Raw genomic sequence first — 21,592 nt, 5'->3', positions numbered from 1 at the left:
CTAAAGCAAACTTCCCAACACTTTTATAGGCATCTATAACTGCCTTGAACATGAATTCGTTTGGCTGAAAACCCTTCTGTTTCATTTTGTAAAACATTCTCCTAACACCGTCTACCAACCCTAGCTTCCCATAGCTAATTGTCATACTTGCATAATAATTGTATCTGGTTCAAGACCTTTGGCTTGCATGATCATGAACATGTTGTAAGCTTCATTAATCCTCCCAGCACTACCAAGTGCATATATAACAGCATTGTAAGAAGACACATCAAAATCCAACCCAGAAGCTCTCAGTTCATCACAAGCTTCCAAAGCTTCAGCATGCATCCCCACTGCAGAAAAGATTGTCATTCTCAAGGCTTGAATACCATGTGGAAGCTATACAAGGAGCATAGATTTAAATTTCCCAAAAAAAAATAACCTGTTACAATTTTACAAAATGTTAAAAGACACAACAGCATGAATACAGGGTATGCCAGCTTCCTTTTAAAAGTTGTGCACATGAAATCGAGCTCGAAACCAGATCTGCATAATCTTATATAATGTGACCATGATCTTGCAACTAATGCATGAACTCCCTCTCCTGGGTAACAAATCTGGCTAAAGCAAACTTCCCAGCACTTTTATAGGCATCTATAACTGCCTTGAACATGAATTCGTTTGGCTGAAAACCCTTCTGTTTCATTTTGTAAAACATTCTCCTAACACCATCTACCAACCCTAGCTTCCCATAGCTAATTGTCATACTTGCATAAGTAATTCTATCTGGTTCAAGACCTTTGGCTTGCATGTTGTTGTAAGCTTCATTAATCCTCCCAGCATTACCAAGTGCATACATAACAACATTGTAAGAAGACACATCAAAATCCAACCCAGAAGCTCTTAGTTCATCACAAGCTTCCAAAGCTTCAGCATGCATCCCCACTATAGAAAAGATTGTCATTCTCAAGGCCTGAATACCATGTTCAAGGTGTAAGATCGAATTTACCATAATGAGCATAGACAAACTAACTAGTGGACAGGTAGTCAAACAAACTATGTGCTTCTAAAGGCATTATGTCGTCAAATATTGCAGATGCCCCAACATGAGAATTAAACAGGTGGATGATACTAGAATTAGGTGGATGATACTAGAATTTGAATGTGTAACATCAAAATTCCAAATGGCTAGTTTATAAAGAGAAAATTAGTAAGAAAGGAGCAGGGTAATCTTATATAATTTCATTGGCTTCACATTTGAACATTATGTTGTTCTGAACCATGATACCCTTAATTCATATATTAATTCAATGGAGTTGCCCTCTGTCAGGCTTGCCTGGGCATGCATTTATTTATGTGAGGTTGTGGCTAGTATCACAGTCACATGTCTCTGCCTTTCGTTTGCATGGATCTATGCTGGGCCCTGGCCGACCAATAGTCTGCTCTACTTTCCATTGGTGCAACAGTGAGACAGAGCCTTGAACAAAAGTTCATTCTGGTAACGTAATAGAAAAGGCATATGTTCTTGACTTAAAGGGATGACCGGTTGGTGATCTCATATGTCGTTTTCCCATTTTCTGAGCATTCACATCCACCACTTCTTCAAGTATCGCTTATGTTACAAGAGAAAGTTAGATTGCTTCTCTGTGTTGAATGATCCACTCAGGAGATTAATTTGGGTGTTAGGATGTTTAGCCAGTTTATAATTGAAATCGTGTAGAAAATTAATGAGAATTTGAAATCACTATTTTATTTCTGAAACGAAAAAACGATTTAAACACATTAATTTTTTTCACCATATTCTGATGAGAACTGGGCCGTCGGGGCAAAATTGTAGTTTCAATAGATAATGCATCTCCTCAATCGCGTAGTCTAAACAGATCACAATTTTGCTCGAAAAAAAAATAGAAATTCTAATATGATTTTGAGAAAATCTCACAGAATTTTTTGAGAATCTCGGATACCACTGTCAAGCTTCAAGATTTTGGGGTGCCCTCCTCTATTTTCAAAGTCTTAATTTATATTGGAGAAGGGAATGACCAATGTCTTTTTATTTGCATTTTTGTTATACACTAAAAGAACTACTAGTACCCTTTTATCCACAATTTCTCTATACAAGGAGCATAGATTTAAATTTCCCAAAAAAAAATAACCTGTTACAATTTTACAAAATGTTAAAAGACACAACAACATGAATACAGGGTATGCCAGCTTCCTTTTAAAAGCTTTGCACATGAAATCGAGCTCGAAACCATATCTGCATAATCTTATATAATGTGACCATGATCTTGCAACTGATGCATGAACTCCCTCTCCTGGGTAACAAATTTGGCTAAAGCAAACTTCCCAGCACTTTTATAGGCATCTATAACTGCCTTGAACATGAATTCGTTTGGCTGAAAACCCTTCTGTTTCATTTTGTAAAACATTCTCCTAACACCGTCTACCAACCCTAGCTTCCCATAGCTAATTGTCATACTTGCATAAGTAATTGTATCTGGTTCAAGACCTTTGGCTTGCATGATCATGAACATGTTGTAAGCTTCATTAATCCTCCCAGCACTACCAAGTGCATATATAACAGCATTGTAAGAAGACACATCAAAATCCAACCCATAAGCTCTCAGTTCATCACAAGCTTCCAAAGCTTCAGCATGCATCCCCACTGCAGAAAAGATTGTCATTCTCAAGGCCTGAATACCATGTGGAAGCTATACAAGGAGCATAGATTTAAATTTCCCAAAAAAAAATAACCTGTTACAATTTTACAAAATGTTAAAAGACACAACAACATGAATATAGGGTATGCCAGCTTCCTTTTAAAAGCTGTGCACATGAAATCGAGCTCGAAACCAGATCTGCATAATCTTATATAATGTGACCATGATCTTGCAACTGATGCATGAACTCCCTCTCCTGGGTAACAAATCTGGCTAAAGAAAACTTCCCAGCACTTTTATAGGCATCTATAACTGCCTTGAACATGAATTCGTTTGGCTGAAAACCCTTCTGTTTCATTTTGTAAAACATTCTCCTAACACCGTCTACCAACCCTAGCTTCCCATAGCTAATTGTCATACTTGCATAAGTAATTGTATCTGGTTCAAGACCTTTGGCTTGCATGATCATGAACATGTTGTAAGCTTCATTAATCCTCCCAGCACTACCAAGTGCATATATAACAGCATTGTAAGAAGACACATCAAAATCCAACCCAGAATCTCTCAGTTCATCACAAGCTTCCAAAGCTTCAGCATGCATCCCCACTATAGAAAAGATTGTCATTCTCAAGGCCTGAATACCATGTTCAAGGTGTAAGATCGAATTTACCATAATGAGCATAGACAAACTAACTAGTGGACAGGTAGTCAAACAAACTATGTGCTTCTAAAGGCATTATGTCGTCAAATATTGCAGATGCCCCAACATGAGAATTAAACAGGTGGATGATACTAGAATTAGGTGGATGATACTAGAATTTGAATGTGTAACATCAAAATTCCAAATGGCTAGTTTATAAAGAGAAAATTAGTAAGAAAGGAGCAGGGTAATATTATATAATTTCATTGGCTTCACATTTGAACATTATGTTGTTCTGAACCATGATACCCTTAATTCATATATTAATTCAATGGAGTTGCCCTCTGTCAGGCTTGCCTGGGCATGTATTTATGTATGTGAGGTTGTGGCTAGTATCACAGTCACATGTCTCTGCCTTTCGTTTGCATGGATCTATGCTGGGCCCTGGCCGACCAGTGGTCTGCTCTACTTTCCATTGGTGCAACAGTGAGACAGAGCCTTGAACAAAAGTTCAGTCTGGTAACGTAATAGAAAAGGCATATGTTCTTGACTTAAAGGGATGACCGGCTGGTGATCTCATATGTCGTTTTCCCATTTTCTGAGCATTCACATCCACCACTTCTTCAAGTATCGCCTGTGTTACAAGCGAAAGTTAGATTGCTTCTCTGTGTTGAATGATCCACTCAAGAGATTAATTTGGGTGTTAGGATGTTTAGCCAATTTATAATTGAAATCGTGTAGAAAATTAATGAGAATTTGAAATCACTATTTTATTTCTGAAACGAAAAAACGATTTAAACATATTAATTTTTTTCACCATATTCCGATGAGAACTGGGCCGTCGGGGCAAAATTGTAGTTTCAATAGATAATGCATCTCCTTAATCGTGTAGTCTAAACAGATCACAATTTTGCTCGAAATAAAATAGAAATTCTAATATGATTTTGAGAAAATCTCACAGAATTTTTTGAGAATCTCGGATACCACTGTCAAGCTTCAGGATTTTGGGGTGCCCTCCTCTGTTGATTTTGGGGTGCCCTCCTCTGTTTTCAAAGTCTTAATTTATATTGGAGAAGGGAATGACCAATGTCTTTTTATTTGCATTTTTGTTATACACTAAAAGAACTACTAGTACCCTTTTATCCACAATTTCTCTATACAAGGAACATAGATTTAAATTTCCCAAAAAAAAATAACCTGTTACAATTTTACAAAATGTTAAAAGACACAACAGCATGAATACAGGGTATGCCAGCTTCCTTTTAAAAGCTTTGCACATGAAATCGAGCTCGAAACCAGATCTGCATAATCTTAGATAATGTGACCATGATCTTGCAACTGATGCATGAACTCCCTCTCCTGGGTAACAAATCTGGCTAAAGCAAACTTCCCAACACTTTTATAGGCATCTATAACTGCCTTGAACATGAATTCGTTTGGCTGAAAACACTTCTGTTTCATTTTGTAAAACATTCTCCTAACACCGTCTACCAACCCTAGCTTCCCATAACTAATTGTCATACTTGCATAAGTAATTCTATCTGGTTCAAGACCTTTGGCTTGCATGATCATGAACATGTTGTAAGCTTCATTAATCCTCCCAGCACTACCAAGTGCATATATAACAACATTGTAAGAAGACACATCAAAATCCAACCCAGAAGCTCTCAATTCATCACAAGCTTCCAAAGCTTCAGCATGCATCCCCACTGCAGAAAAGATTGTCATTCTCAAGGCCTGAATACCATGTGGAAGCTATACAAGGAGCATAGATTTAAATTTCCCAAAAAAAAATAACCTGTTACAATTTTACAAAATGTTAAAAGACACAACAGCATGAATACAGGGTATGCCAGCTTCCTTTTAAAAGCTGTGCACATGAAATCGAGCTCGAAACCAGATCTGCATAATCTTATATAATGTGACCATGATCTTGTAACTGATGCATGAACTGCCTCTCCTGGGTAACAAATCTGGCTAAAGCAAACTTCCCAGCACTTTTATAGGCATCTATAACTGCCTTGAACATGAATTCGTTTGGCTGAAAACCCTTCTATTTCATTTTGTAAAACATTCTCCTAACACCGTCTACCAACCCTAGCTTCCCATAGCTAATTGTCATACTTGCATAAGTAATTGTATCTGGTTCAAGACCTTTGGCTTGCATGATCATGAACATGTTGTAAGCTTCATTAATCCTCCCAGCACTACCAAGTGCATATATAACAGCATTGTAAGAAGACACATCAAAATCCAACCCAGAAGCTCTCAGTTCATCACAAGCTTCCAAAGCTTCAGCATGCATCCCCACTGCAGAAAAGATTGTCATTCTCAAGGCCTGAATACCATGTGGAAGCCCACTTTTACGTGCAACATCGAGCTGCTCTACTGTATCCCTTGGAATGCCTCCTCTCTTCAGAAGAATGCCCAGTGTTTTGTATGTATTCTCATTGGGTGAAGCCTTTAGTTTTAACATTTGATGAAAAACTTCAGCAGCCTCTCTCAATCTTCCATCTGTAATGAGCAGGCTAATGACGCTATTAAAAGAAAGAACGTTAGTAAGAAATCTTGATTCTAACATTTCCTTTGTAATTTCAGTGGCTTCATTAAGCCTTCCATTCTTTTTGTATAAGGACAACATCATGGAAAAAGAAAATTCATTTGCCTGCTGCTTTTCTTTCAAGACTTTGAATACTTCTTGTGCTTCAGTCAGCATATCAGTGCGAGCATAAAGGTCAAGCATACAGCCTGATAAAAAGGCATCTGGTTCAACACCCAATTTCTGTATGTGTTTGTACGTTTCTTGTGCTTCCTTCAAAAAACCACGTTTACTATAAACCTTAATCAAAGAACTATACACCACAGAGTTCCCTGCAAAACCAGCATTTTGCATTATTTGAAAGTAACGTACAGCTTCTTCCACACATCCAGCTTCAGCAAATGCATTTATCAAGGCACCATAAACAAAAACATCTAGCTCCACACCTGCGTTAACCATCTTTTCAAACATCTTCTCTGCCTCTGCAGCTCGACCTAATCTTCCATAGGCGGCAATAACAGCACAAAATGATGAACCCTGGAGGGTGGGAGTGGATCATAAGCTCCCGGAAGAAACTTGGAAACTAAGGAGGCCAGGCTATAATGACACTGAGTAGCAGACCCCGCAATTACAAAGGAAAAGAACATACAGTAGGTAATGTTAAACGTATGTAACTGGTAAACAAGTTGCAATTATTAAACGGAGATCAGGTTGGCCGATACCACATATCCAAATCGAAGATTTATAACTCTTTATAACGTAGACAACTCCTTGAAATATGTAAACGATATAACATACGGGCAAACACGAGTAAGCAAGGAATTGAGTATACATCACATTATTTTCTGAAGATATAACCGAAAACGCAAACCCTGAACTGGGTATACATATTTAGCAAAGATTCAAAAACAAATTTAAGCAAATGGTGCCGTCGACTGCTGGCCATGGTAGCCATATCAAACCGCAGAATAATTAACCGGCACAGCTCTATAAACCTTCATCGTCACAAAAGAGAATAACAGGAAACTACATAATTTCAGAGCAGAATAAGCTCTGGGTAATATCCGAAATGATAATCACATCGTCATAGCAAAATTTATTTACATTTGGGAAAAAGCCCATTAAAAGCTCTAACCCTCTTCTAAATTGAGCTTTTTGGCTACGAAACAGGCATCCCATAGATGCAGAGAGCCATAGCCACGCTTTAAGTTTCCCCTCCAACCAGGGCAAGTTCTTACCCATAACTGGAAACTCCGCCACTGTAGACACGTCGCCCTACCAAGCAGGTTGAGCCAGCTCCGGGTCCCAACGTCCTGCGTTGCATTTCAAATACAGGAAAACTGATTAGGGTATCTGATAGGGCTTGAACGCCTACAGTCACGAAGAACAAGGAAATAAGAGCAGAACAAGGAAATAAGAGCAGAGAACCAGCTGAAAGATAAAACCAAAGCTTTTTACCTATAAACATTTCTGATCCACCGCCAGATCATCAAACAGGACCCAAACAGAGTTACCGACCACCGAAACAGCACTACGGAAAATGGCCGCATCAGAGCAACCTTCGCGGGTGGAATGCAAAACAAATGAAGTCATTCTCTCCACAGTTGGAGATGAGGAAACTCTGGCAAAAGCTCCACCGTTGGGTCGCATTGGAGCCACGCTTTAAATTTCCCCTCAAACTATGGCAAGTTCTTACCCGTAAGGAAACTCCGCCACTGTAGACACGTCGCCCTACCAAGCAGGTTGAGCCAGCTCGGGGTCCCAACGTCCTGCGTTGCATTTCAAATACAGGAAAACTGATTAGGGTATCTGATAGGGCTTGAACGCCTACAGTCACGAAGAACAAAGAAATAAGAGCGGAGAACCAGCTGAAAGATAAAACTAAGGCTTTTTACCTGTAAACATTTCTGATCCACCGCCAGACCATCAAACAGGACCCAAACAGAGTTACCGACCACCGAAACAGCACTGCGGAAAATGGCCGCATCAGAGCAAACTTCGCGGGTGGAATGCAAAACAAATGAAGTCATTCTCTCCACAGTTGGAGGATCTGAATCTGGCATCTTCGTTCATAATCCAGTCCGTCCTCTGTCTGTAGGGGGATTTTCCTTCATAAAACGCGGGAAATTTCTTCTGATCGATGCAGGATTTCTCTTCCGATGGAGGAAATTTGAAGCCCTGAAGATCCATTGAAAACTTTGCCTGCAAAACCCTCATTGGAGATAAAAGCTCATCAAGCTCCAAGCTCCTAGAGTCGGATGCCCAGAGACGCTGCCTGCTCAGGGAGATTTGAAGCAGCGAGAAAAACTGTGCGGCGATTTGAAGCAGCGAGAAAAACTGTGCTGAAAAAATATAAAAAACTAACCTAAACTACATCCAACGGCCTGGAACGTTTCAATCGTCTAACATCTAATCTGATGGCTCAAACAAGGACACGGTGGCAATTGGGGGAGTTGATTTCAGAGGGAAACGCCTTACGGTGTAATTAAAATATTTTTTAATCTTTTAGATGGGGTTTAATCATAAAAAAGGCAGTCTCTTTCCATACATGGGATGATAAATGATACTAAAAGCACATGACTATGTTGTAGATAGCTTTAATGATAAGAGGCAGGGATACTAATTTTCCCAAATATACTATTTAAGTTGAAATTACCTTTTGGTCATGGTGTAATAGCTAATTTTATTTCTGATTAGCTAAAAACTCATCTTGCTTGGACATAAGGAAACATGTTAGCTACCCAAAGCCAACAAGTATTTGACAAGATTTAAAGTCCACGCCCTTACAAACTGCTAATGGATTATTTTGGGTGACATGGTTTTCCTTAAATAACAATGATGGGTCAAGACACATTACAAATAACAACCAATGACGATTTTCATAATTGTTGGTTGAAAACTAAGATGATAAGTTTTGCCACATTTGATTTTTTTTCAAAATACTTCTTAATCATTAAAATAATATTTAAAATTTCATCTAGTTGATGGAATACAATTTAGTTGTCCCCATTCATTACAAAGCATAGATAAATTAAAGGCAATTTTGCATATGTATGTGTCTGTAAAATGTCATTATTAAGTATTGGTTTGGTTTTTGGGGAAAGGTCACAAGTGACTAAGTCTTGCAAAAAAGCCAACCATCAATTATTGGAATTTCGGTGTTATTCTTAAATGTGCATTTTGGTATTTTGTGATGGGGATCACCTCTATCTTGATATTCTTTTTCATGGATGCATAGAGGGAGGCATACAACAAACATGTTCATGGGCATAAACGATGACCAATTGAAGGAAAAAATGTGTAGTTGGATAACAAGACCAATGAATATCTCTTCCACCTTGCTACCAACTATGACTGTAATGTCCCCAGCCTCTAGTTGAACAACACTATGTAACCTCAACCGAAATTATCAACAATATTCCCCATTTTTCCGTGGAAGCATATAATCTGGGTTCTACTCACTACGTATCCATAAGCCAACTTTCATTATTTAATCTACTGATATTCTTGCAGAAGCATAGATAATCCATATTTTTCAACGTTAAACCCATTCCAGAGCCAAAGCCCTTGAATCCTGGGAGTTAACCCTAACCCACTTTCATTAAATGTACAATTACAATTAATTTTAGACCCAATTCTCAACTCGCAAGTAAAAATGCATAACATAATTAATAGAGCAATAATTACATTATTTCTAACCCCAACTAGAGCCTTGAGCCAAGCAACATAAAACTATAAACATAACACATAATACAATGCAGGACACTATATAATTATAATTGAACAATACACATGATACCAACCATTACCGACACTTAAACACATAATCCCTAAGGCTAGGGTTTATAGTAAATCCATGGCAAATAAAAACATGAATTCATAGGTAAATAGATGTATACATACAAACACATAATTAAATGCATAGAAACCAAAACTAGGGTTTGAAGCTTAACACTACACATAAGAATAACATATGACACAATATAGAGCAAGAATACTTATCTGAATAAAACAATGTCTTGTTGCAGGCTCTCCACGTTCCACCCAACCATAGACCTGGTGGTTCATAAGCTCAACAACCAGGTCACCCCCGAGCTGAGGCAACAACTCCAAAGGCAATAATAACCGAAAGTATCCACACATCCATGGCCAAGGTGCCAACCCAATAGTCACGTTGCTCCAGGGATCTAGGCACCCTCCAAGAAAAATGGCCAAGGTGCCAACCCAACAACTCTGTTTCTCCAGGGCTCTAGACATCCCCCAGGCCATAGGCGAAACTGAGTTCCCACTAGAACTCCTAAGCCACTAGGCCAGAAACAGGGCCATCAAACTCTCAGAGCACCAAGCTATTGGAGCCAACATTGGCGCTCTCATCATAAACCAGATGCATCCATACGACATGATTAATTTAATAAACACACCAGGGCTAGTCCATATTATAACCCCAAGACTCTCTGGCCATTAGTTAGTCTCAGAGTTCATACCAAGACTCATTGACTAATCCCCCTCCAACCATCCCTAGCTAAATGAATCCCTTTAGAAGAAAAACATTTCCTTTTATAACTGCATGGCCCTAGCTAGCCAAGTGGCACTCACTAGAGCCACATGGGCCCCAAGGCACACTTTTCCTTGAAGGAACACAACTATTGCCTTTTCCTTTGGAATTGTGCCCCCATACTCTTTTCGTGGAGTGGGTTCAACAACCAACCTTATTTTAATATTATTATAATATTTAAATATAACCTAATTACAAATCCAGGCCCTAAGACTTCTGTTGTAGTGGCTACAACCACCCTCCAAAATTTTTCCTTAGCCTGTTTTGGAGCCTCCCTACTAACCTTTCATAGCACCTTGTCTTGCTTGGTCAAGTACACAAGCTTCAATGTTTTTCATGCACAAAGGCAGCCTATTGATCACAACCTGATGCATTCCCCTCACAGGCTATTCACTCGGACTTGGTCCAGCTGCAGGCTGACCAGATTCCCCAAGAAAATTGCGCAGCAAGAATTGCGCAAATTTCCCCAGCAGGGCTGCTTAGCCCAGAATTTGCACAAATCTGGGAAGCAGTCAATTGCTCTGCCTAGAAATTGCATAAACCTCTTGGGCAGTCAGCCTAGCTCCCAACCAGAAATGCACATTTTTCTCAAGCAGTTGAGCAGTTGCATGCATGATTAATCTGGTTGACCAGTTCCACCCGGGACCAAGGAAACTTGACTTGCATGCACGCATGAAGTGTTGTTTCTCGGAATAGCAAAAGGCAACATGCAAAATGCATCCCATAATTTAGGGAGCTATTTTTAGCAGTTGGGGGTTACATGTGAAGTTGTTTTAGAAACTTCCCTCCGAGTGCCACTTTTTCCTAGATTTGTGGAATGCGCGTCATGAGCCCAAAATTATTTATTCGACGCATCAGAGCTTATTCTTTCACATCAATCTTGGAGCTCTGACATTCCACAGCACATTCAGGACTCTTCAACACATCCAGATCAGCTATTCATGAGTAAGTGGCCTCAACTTGTCCTTTTCAACTTCTGTCACTCTTTGTGTATTCGCTTGTGTGAGTGTTGTTTGCTTGATTTATTTGAACGCTTGCTGTTGTTTACATGTATACTAGCTTGTACTAGCTTTGTTTTAGTTTTCATTTCTATCTCATTGTTGTCACATGCATGAAACTGTTTTGCACAAACATTCTCCGAGCCGGTGAATTGCTTCACCCACATGCATGTTGATCTGTTTGCTGAATCTTTCATTCATGTTTTGCATGCTCTATCAATTGCTTCTGCTTTCACTTAGTGTCACCATGCATTCATTGTCTTATTTTCTTTCAGTTGCCCGTTAGAGAGTCGGGCCAACCTTGGCCCAAACTCTGCCTTCATTGAGACTGCATTGCACAATATTGGGAAGGAAGGCTCTGCGTTCCTTTCCAGAAATGCACAGTTTTTCCCAACACTACCCTCTTGGACTGTTTTGCGCATTTCTGAGGGGCAGTCTTGGAAGTCGGTCTCCTGACCTCCCGGCCAAAATTGCGCAACCTTCATGATCAATCACACAGGTATGTTGAAAGTTAGCTCTCAAGTTCATTTTGGTTTTCAATTGACAGATTGTTTGCCATGAGTGTTGCCTTGTCTCCAGGTATTGCAGGTGTTCATCTACCTACTCACGAAGATATCAAGTTGTTCGTAGGCAAGAACATCAAGATATCACAACGAGCAACATCATGAATAACAACTAAAGGCAACATACTGAACGCAATGAATGCAACAAACAGAGTGAATGCAACGAAGACAATGAATGCAACGAATACAATGAATGCAACGAATGCAAGAGGAAGGTTGTTGACAACACAGAGGCAGAACACAGTTTAAAGATCAAGCAGATCCACTGATGATGAAAGAAACTTTGGGGACTCAGGCTATGAGGTGACAACGCAACATGAAGATCGCTCGAAGATAGAGAATGGAGCAAAGAAGGAGTTGCATGTGCTGAAGCAGCAACTCAAGGAAGAACACGAAGCTGCACAAAGAGACGAATGAGTTGCAGCAGGAGCAGGAACAATAGTGGGCGCAACATGCACTCACGGATGAAACTGCACCTGTACAGGTTAAAGATCCATCCCAGCAGTTGGCACAGAGCAAACATGGTGAGCAGTTTTGTTGTTTGCATGCAAGGGATTCAACAGCATGCATGTCATTGTGCACACACATGCAATCCAACCCATTCAACACACTCACCCAGGCGAAGACAAGAAGCAAGTCCAACTAGAGTTGAACATGTACTTCAGAAAATTGATGCACATGACTCCCATCATACACTTGGTAAACTATGCATCAATGTGTTGCCGGTTTAACCACACCCAAGAAGACCATGCACATGTTAGGAGAAGAGTTGGATGAAGGAGCCGAACCAATGCACCGGTTGCAATGGAGGCAAGAGTTCGCTTCAACAAGATGTCACCATGAGGTGCATGCACACCATCACTGACGACCAAGCTTGGTATCAACTCACCACATTCACCATCACAAGCATGGCAAAGAGTTGGTCTCATCACAATGGACCAAGTGTTAGTGATGTCTTGCTCAAGCCATGTTGTCTCACATGAGTACATGTGCATTGTAATGTATTGTCATGTCAAGTGTAAGTCAAGTGTCAATAGTTGGATGTAACAGTCATAAAGTAGATGAAGAGTCATGAGGGTAGATGAACTGTCACAAAGGGGAATGTCAAGGGTCACCCCACCCTTTTCTATAAATAGCCCCTCATAACTCATCGTATGGGCTTTTGGTCAGCCAAGCTTCCAATAAGACTATCTTGGAGAGAGCTTGGACAGTATTGTAATGCACCTTGGCTTCTCCACTACGCGAAGCTAGTACATCTCTTTGGAGGAGCAGGCAAATGTGGCTGTAACATTCCATTATTGTGGACAGTGGGTTTACATGGATGTATTGTATGATTGGAACTTACGCTTCTTTATATAATAAGAGCCAACACATTTTCATGCATATGTTGTTACTGTAGTTGGATTGTTCCAGTTGCTTTAGCAATGTATGTTGTTTAACTTACGTAGTTTTCTATGAACTATTTTGTATGTAATTATATGAATCTTGTTGCACATGTGTTGTTGGTTTAGCCATCACTTTGGACTGCCGACTGACCTACTTTCCAGCTTGTGATGCATCTTCACTCGTGTGTTCCCTTCCTAGTTGAGTACTGTTAGAGGTTGTCAAGGGGTGCACTCATCTCAACCCCCATGTGTTAGAACCTCTCATACACCTTCCCTGACTCACTGTAGCGGTCACACCCTTGCTACTGACAGAGTTATCTTACTTTCCTCTGTGTGACATCGCGGTCAAGGCATTACCATACGACCCACTGTTGGGACTCCTACACCAAACGGTCTGAGGTCTAATTGGGACTTCTTACCGGGGAGATCCCCTTGACATGTTGGCGGGTCCCACATCGTCAACATTTCTGGTGCTAGAAGGAGGGCCAGATGATAAGCTGTGTCCTCTCATCCAGTTTTGAACTTTTGCATGCCTTTCATGGATTCTTACACTCTTCTCTCTCCGCGATGTTTTTTGAATCATGAAGATGTATCCATCACGGAGGAGTTTTTTTTATCTCTTGTCCACTTACACGTATGATGGTGAAGGTGAAGTGGCTTGGCCTAAGTACTTACATGACTTTCTTTCCATGTTTCATGAGGAATATGGGTGTTCTGATGAACACGACAACTTGCTGCTTGCACACACACTTCACGAATTTCCACGTCGTTGTTTGCTTAGCCTACCGACTAACAGTGTGCACTCACTTGAGCACTTATGTGATCTTATTGAAGACACTTTCTATCATTTTGATATAGACCATATTGACCGAAAACTGTTACAGCAATGGAAGGCTCCGTATGAATCAGTTATTGATTTTTGGCAGCGCTTCCGTGACTTGTAGTTTCAAGCTTCGAGGAGCCAGATGAAATTCACCTATCTTTGGGACCGGTTCAAGTATTTCCTTAAGAAATCTGCCCGTCCCAAGAAGAAGCTTGAGATCAAGCCTCGCTCAACATTATTCATTGATGAAGCTGCACAATCTCATGTGGATGCGGTCACTGTCTCGACTAACTATCTTCCTTCCTCTCATTCAATAGATCCACCACTACTGAGTGATGTTGAGAATCATGCTCACACACATGTTCAGCTGTCACATCCTCCCAACATCACTTCACTCAATTTTCACGCAGATTTTGTTGTGAGTCCTTCGAGTTCTCATATGCATTTTGTTCTACGACCTCCATCTTCACACTTGGGTGTTCCTCCAGATTGAACTATGTTTTGTTTGTCCATTCCATACTTTTCACTTGTTGTGAGCGAGGAACAACCCATTGACAGAGTTGGTATTGCACAACCAACATACGTTGTCATTCATGAAGAGCATGAGTGGGAGCTTTAGCATCGACACTCGGCGAAGGAGGACTCCCTTCCATCCAAGCCCCCCCCTCTCATTCTTTCCTAACATCTTTGGTGAACTTTCCATCCATGATTTCACATGTGTGTCTTCATCCATGGATGCACCCATTATTGATCATTCGCAGGACGCACCGGATGATGGGCCATCATTCGACAACAGAAAGGATAAGTTATTTGTTGAAAATTCACTTGATCTTTCATTTGCATTTTCTGGAAACACAGAGGATGAGTTTGTTTGCTTTTCATCTACCCCTCTATTTAATTCATATGATCATGAGGATGTTAGTGAAATCATTGATTTTTCTGATCGTGGCGGTCATGATACATTTGTTTCCGTATTTGATCATGATCATCAATATATCACAGTTGATGTTTCGAAGCCACCGATTTATGATGATCTATCTGATGATGAAGTTGAAACACCCAAGACTGTCGAGGCACTTCAGCTCGAGTTGATGGTTATGTCAGGTCCTCGCTCTTTTGGGGTTAGTCTCACTTCCGATCAAGAAATTGTTCAATCACCCAAGGCTCCTCATCACTCATCTCTATGCATTGAAGATCAATCTCACACACAAATCATACTTCCTCCACTTGACCTGCATGATCCCATCGCTCATGCATTAGAGGAATCTTACATTGCAAGCACACATGTATGACACAAGTTATCTTTGTTTCTTTCATTTGCTTGCATGTCACAATCAAGAGTGTGCTTATGTTTCAAAGTTGCACGCAGTGTCACAAAACACCATGATAAGTCCACGAACTGCTCATCATGCACTTGCAATCATTTATGTCCCATGGGCACTGTCAAAAACAAAGTGTGGTTGCCTTCATTGTTATATCTTTCTTGCTTGATGGTTCGCATAACTGGGTTTCTCGCAGACCAAGCCTTCACCAACATGGGTCAACCAATGCACCGATGGTTGCATTGGAAATATCACTTCACGTGATCAGGCCCATGCACCAATAGTATAGGAGTAGGAGTAGTGTTTTATTTCAATCAGTTTGCTTGCATGCTTGTTTTCTTACTCGATTTTTTTGTTTGTTTGTCTGCTTTCTTGTTTGCTTACTTGCCTTGCTTTCGCTTTTGCTTTTGCTCTTGCTTTGCCTCATTGTTTGTTAGTCCGCTTGTTTCGTTCATAGGTTACTTTCGCATGAAACCATGCATGACTCTTGAAACGAGTTGGGTGAAGTGCAAGAGGACTTGTACATCTATCACTACTTGGTTCTCTGTCATCTTACCTTTGTATGAAGAACTTGTTACTTTTAGTCTATGATACGTTGAAGGAAAATACGTATTGTTCAAAGTGAACCTTGGTGAAAATACAACGCTTGTGTGCTAGTTAGTGTCACCTTCTCTAGTCGGTTGTTTTTGGGTTAACCCTTTTCAGCTAAGTCAAGTAGAGTAAGGTGATGGGGAAAACCTTAATAGGAACGTCAGAGATATAATAAACTACTTCTCTACTGGAAAAATCTCTTCTTCTCTCAATAAGTCGAGATCCCTCTTCCACCTCTGAAATGAACAAGTGTTATGCACAGTGAAAAATGAAAATGAAGAAATGAAAAGTCAAAAAATTTCAAACTAAAAATGAATAAGGCGAAAGAAGAGAAAGGCTTCTTGCACAGGGAGGTGATGCAAGTAACTACGCTGGGGTACTAACCAGGCTCATTGGCATCAGAACCATGCTTGTGTTCCTATGTGACTTCATCGGGGTACTGTCTAGGCCTGCTGGCAGCAAAGCAACACCAGAGATGAAACTAAGACTCTGATGACTATACTGCTTGTGCACCAATATACCCCTCAACCCCAATCGAAACCACTGTGTTGCCTCAGCTTGGAATGTGTGTCAACTGAACAAGAGTTTGGCAGATGCTACATATTTCAATCGAGCTAGTGTGAAGCTAAGATGAGCTGAGAGATGAACAATACTTCCGGAGGTGTTAGACTTGTTTTTCATGAACAAGGTCCATTCAGAGAGCTAGAGTTCTACCAGTGTGTCGCCAAGTGTTGTAGCGGCTACAATCGCCCTCCAAAATTTCGCCTTAGCCCATTTTGGAGCCTCCCTACCAACCTTTCACAACACCTTGTCTTACTTTGTCAAGTACACAAGCTTCAATGTTTTTCATGCACAAAGGCAGCCTGTCGATCACAACTTGATGCATTCCCCTCACACGTTGTTCACCCGGACTTGGTCTAGTTGCAGGCTGAGCATCTTCCCCAAGAAAATTGCGCATTTTTGGAGGGCAACCAACCTTCCCTCCAAAAATTGCACAATTCTGTCTGGCAACCTGTTGGGCTCCAGAATAGCACAATTATGCCAGCCAACACTCCCAACAAGAATTATGAAAATTTCCCTAGCAGGGCTGCTCAGCCCAGAATTTTCGCAAATCTAGGCAGTAGTCAGCTACTCTGCCCAGAAATTGTGCAAACCTCTTTGGCAGTCAGCCTAGCTCCCAGCCAGAAATGTGCATTTTTCTCATGCATTTGAGCAGCTGCATGCATGAGCAGTCCAATTGACCAGTTCCACCTGGGACCAAGGAAACTTGACTTGCATGCATGCATGACCTGATTTTTCCCAGAATAGAAAAAAGAAACATTCAAAAGGTATCCCATGATTCAAGGAGCTATTTTTAGCAGTCGGGGGTTACATGCGAAGTTGTTTTAGAAACTTCCCTCCAAGTGTCACTTTTTCTTAGATTTATGGCATGTGCGTCATGAGCTCAAACTTATTTATGCGACACACCAGAGCTCATTCTTTCACATTAATCTTGGAGCTCTAACATCCCATAACACATCCAAGACTCTTCAATACATCCGGCTTAGCTATTCACGGCTAAGTGGCCTCAATTTGTCTTTGTGAGCATTTATGTCACTCTTTGTGTATTTGCTTGTGTGAGTGTTGTTTGCTTGATTTCTTTGAACGCTTGCTGTCGTTTACATTATTACTAGCTTGTCCTAGCTCTGTTTAAGTTTTCGTTGCTATCTCACTGTTGTATCATGCATGAAACTGTTTTGCATGAACGTTCGCTGAATCGACGAATCACTTCACCCACATGCATGTTGATTTGTTTGCTGAATATTTCATTCATGTTTTGCATGCAGTATCAATCACTTCTGCTTCAACTTAGTGTCACCATGTATTCACTGTCTTATTTTATTTCAGTTTCCCGTCAGCGAGTCGGGCCAACCTTGGCTCGGACTCTGCCTTCACTGAGACTGCATTGCGCAATATTGGGAATGAAGGCTCTGCCTTCCTCTCCAGAAATGCACACTTTTGCCCAGCACTACCCTCCAGGACTGTTTTGCGCATTTATGAGGGGTAGTGACTGATGGCCCAGAAAATTGCGCAATGCAGTACCTGAGCTTGTAGTCACTCCGAGCTGGAATTGCGCATTGTGCAATCCCAACAGCCAACAACCAGACTGGACTGTGCATTGCATAATTCTAGCAGTCAACCAATCTCCCAGCAGCCTAGACTATGCCTTTCACAGTCTTGGAAGTCAGTCTCCTGACCTCCTGGCCGAAATTGCGCAACCTTCATGATGAGTCACACAGGTATATTAAAAGTAAGTTCTCAAGTTCATTTTGGTTTTCGACTGACAGATGGATTGCCATGAGTGTTTCCATGTCTCCAGGTATAGCAGGTGTTCATCTACCTCTAAATAGTGCAGGTATAATGGTTTCCAAGAGGATAGAGTCGAAGACACTGTTTAGAGCACACCTAGAGATGCAGTCGATAAAATTTCTATGAGCTTGCCTACTCACGAAGATATCAATTTGTTTGTAGGCAAGAATATGAAGATATCATAGTGAGAAGCATCATGAAGAACAGTTGAAGGCAACATATCGAATGCAACGAATGCAAGAGGAAGGTTGTTGACAACACAGAGGCAGAACAAAGTTGAAAGATCAAGCAGAACCACTGATGATGAAACCAACTTTGGAGATTAATCCATGTGGATGTTGGTGGCCACCCACCTATCCCACTTGGACCCCCACAACTGTCTCTTTCAGTCTTTCAGTTTCCGTAATTGTAGCACAATTTACTATTTTTAGTAGTTTTTCGGATCTTGAACTTCCAGAGCCGTTTTGAGGCCCTAAACGACATTTTTTGGGAAATCTGGGAGCAACACGTTCCATGGTTTGATGTTTCTCTTCCCAAATTTGTAGTGCTCGGATAGATCTTTCTAACGAGCTATTGTACGCGTCAAATGAAGATCGTATGCCAAAGTTACGACCTCGGGAAGTTGATGTACCAATTTACCCAAACGGGGCCCACAATTTGGCGTTTCATCTTCTAGGGTTAGGTTTTTGGATGTTGAGGGTTTTCCATTGTTTTTCAACAATAAATAGGCCTGCGAGACTCATTTTAACATAGTTCAGAGGCATGTAGCCGCTACATCTCTTCTCAGAGATAAGCTACCATCGCCCTAGCTCGTTTATTTCCATCTCTGTTTGTAAGCATATTTCAGTATTTTACATTAATGAAATGAAGTATTATTTCCACTGCATATCTGTATTTATGGTTATTTCTGTAATTTGTTGCGTTCCTATTTAAATCCAGATCAGAGACTCAGGCTATGAGGTGATAATGTGACATGAAGATCGCGCGAAGACAGAGAATGGAGCAAAGAAGGAGTTGCATGTGCTGAAGCAGCAACTCAAGGAAGAACATGAAGCTGCACAAAAAGATGAATGAGTTGTAGCAGGAGCATGAACAGGAACAACAATGGGTGCAACATGCACTCACGGATGAAACTACACCCATACAAGTTAAAGATCCACCCCAACAGTTGGCACGGAGCAGACATGGTGAGTAGTTTTGTTGATTGCATGCAAGGGATTCAGCAGCATGCATGTCATTATGCACATGCATGCAATCCAACCCATTCAGCACACTCACCAAGGTGAAGACAAGAAGAAAGTCCAACTAGAGATGAAAATGTACTTTAGAAAATTGATGTGCATGACTGCTAGCACACACTTGAAGATCAACACAGACACTATGCATCAGTGTGTTTCAGGTTCAACCGCACCCATGAATACCATGCTCACATTAGCATATGAGTGGAATCGAACCAATGCATTGGTTGCAACAGAGGCAAGAGTTTGCTTCAGCAAGATGTCATCATGAGGTGCATGCACACCATCACGGACAACCAAGCTTGGCATCAACTCACCACCTTCACCATCACAAGCATGCCAAAGAGTTGGTCTCATAAAAAAGGACCAAGTCTCAATGATGTCTTGCATGCCTTGCTCAAGCCATGTTGCCTCACATGAGTACATGTGCATTGTAATGTAACGTCATGTCAAGTGTAAGTCAAGTGTCAATAGTTGGATGTAACAGTCATAGAGTAGATGAAGAGTCATGATGGTAGATGAATTGTCACAAAGGGGAATTTCAAGGGTCACCCCACCCTTTTCTATAAATAGTCCCTCATAAATCATTGTATGGGATTTTGGTCAGCCAAGCTTCCATTAAGACTATCTTGGAGAGAGCTTGGACAATATTGTAATGCGCCTTGGCTTCTCCACTGCATGGAGCTAGTATATCTCTTTAGAGGAGCGGGCAGATGTGGCTGTAACATTCCACTGTTGGGGCTAGCAGGTTTACATGGATGTATTATATGATTGGAACTTACACTTATTTATATAATAAGAGCCAACACATTTTCATGCATATGTTGTTATTGTAGTTGGACTGTTCCGGTTGCTTTAGCAATGTATGTTGTTTAACTTACGTAGTTGTCTATGAACTATTTTGTATGCAATTATATGAATCTTGTTGCACATGTGTTGTTGGTTTAACCATCACTTTGGATTGTCGGCTAACCTACTTTCCAGCTTGTGATGCATCTTCACTCGTGTGTTCCCTTCCCAGTTGAATACTGTTACAGGTTGCCAAGGGGCATACTCATCTCAACCCCCATGTGTTAGAACCTCTCATACACCTTCCCTGACTCACTGCAGTGGTTACACCCTTGCTACTGACATATTTATCTTACTTTCCTTTGTGCAACATCGTGGTCAAGGCATTACCATATGATCCGCTATTGGGACTCCTACACCAAACGGTCTGAGGTCTAATTGGGACTTCTTACTGGGGAGATCCCCTTGACATGTTGGCAGGTCCAGCACCGTCAACAACTTCACAACTTTTACAGGCATATCCATCAAAGCACATTGGCCCCACAATATATTTAATTTTGTTACATGGGCATACAAGCCTTATAACATCATTCTAGCTTGCCAACCTAAATAAAAAGTATTTCATTACATCATAAATGGCGGGGTATTACAATGACCCTCTCATGTCTTGCTTTATTTGATTCAAAACTATAGTAGCGGTCTCCTACATTACCATTAGAAAGGAAGTTTTAGAGACCTACGACCATCTCCTTGTAGAGCACATAATAATACAAGAAAGCAAGTGTCTTTTCCATGGCAAGTCCTTATTAATTTGGGGTAAATATGGATCTCATGTGCATGCTCAAACACATATCCAACACAAATATCTTTCACGCTAGGAGAGTAAATTCCTTGAAACAAGAAGAGATCAAGCTTTCCAAATGATCCAATAGAGTCTATAAGAAGTATGATGTGGAAGAATATTGTGTTGAAAATAGAAACAAGAAATGCCAAAATAAATAGAAATGCTAAAAATAGCATTGCTATAGATAGCATTTCAGGATATATTCCAATTTTAATTTGTCCTTGAATTAGAATTGAGAATTAAAACTCGAATTTAGTCTCACCAGCTATTTGAAAAATAATTAATTAATTCATCTTGAGTTAATTAGTTGAAGAAAT

The 21,592-nt window shown here is 40.6% G+C and overlaps 2 protein-coding genes across 3 annotated transcripts; both read right to left on the bottom strand.

The window, feature by feature from the left end:
- Positions 1-562: 562 nt before the first annotated feature.
- Positions 563-919, bottom strand: LOC149191055 (pentatricopeptide repeat-containing protein At1g73710-like). Its single transcript, XM_089410650.1, has one exon. The coding sequence runs from the start codon at positions 917-919 to the stop codon at positions 563-565; it is 357 nt and encodes a 118-aa protein (XP_089266776.1).
- A 5,789-nt stretch (positions 920-6,708) lies between these two features.
- Positions 6,709-7,899, bottom strand: LOC149191054 (uncharacterized). 2 transcript variants are annotated; one of them, XM_089413493.1, is made up of 2 exons: positions 7,714-7,899; positions 6,709-7,131 (listed from the first exon to the last, which is right to left on the bottom strand). In XM_089413493.1, the coding sequence occupies exons 1-2, from the start codon at positions 7,879-7,881 to the stop codon at positions 6,949-6,951; spliced, it is 351 nt and encodes a 116-aa protein (XP_089269619.1). In that variant the 5' UTR covers positions 7,882-7,899; the 3' UTR covers positions 6,709-6,948. The 2 variants fall into 2 exon arrangements, with proteins under 2 accessions (XP_089269619.1, XP_089269620.1); XM_089413494.1 differs by lacking the exon at positions 6,709-7,131 and adding an exon at positions 7,372-7,587.
- Positions 7,900-21,592: the final 13,693 nt, after the last annotated feature.

Source organism: Pinus tabuliformis, chromosome 3_1, assembly GCF_031772625.1.
Source record: "Pinus tabuliformis cultivar Carrire ecotype Pingquan chromosome 3_1, CPIR1, whole genome shotgun sequence".
Lineage (NCBI taxonomy): Eukaryota > Viridiplantae > Streptophyta > Pinopsida > Pinales > Pinaceae > Pinus > Pinus tabuliformis.
The sequence above is the reverse complement of the archived record's forward strand: the minus strand, read 5'-3'. Positions and strand labels throughout refer to the sequence as shown.

Bases quoted from the DNA above. Each gene is read 5' to 3' on its own strand.
- LOC149191055 (XM_089410650.1), bottom strand. From the start codon at position 919: ATGCATGCTGAAGCTTTGGAAGCTTGTGATGAACTAAGAGCTTCTGGG.
- LOC149191054 (XM_089413493.1), bottom strand. From the start codon at position 7,881: ATGCCAGATTCAGATCCTCCAACTGTGGAGAGAATGACTTCATTTGTT. The intron at 7,132-7,713 runs GTAAAAAGCCTT...AATGCAACGCAG, and splicing joins TGGATCAGAAATGTTTACAG to GACGTTGGGACCCGGAGCTG.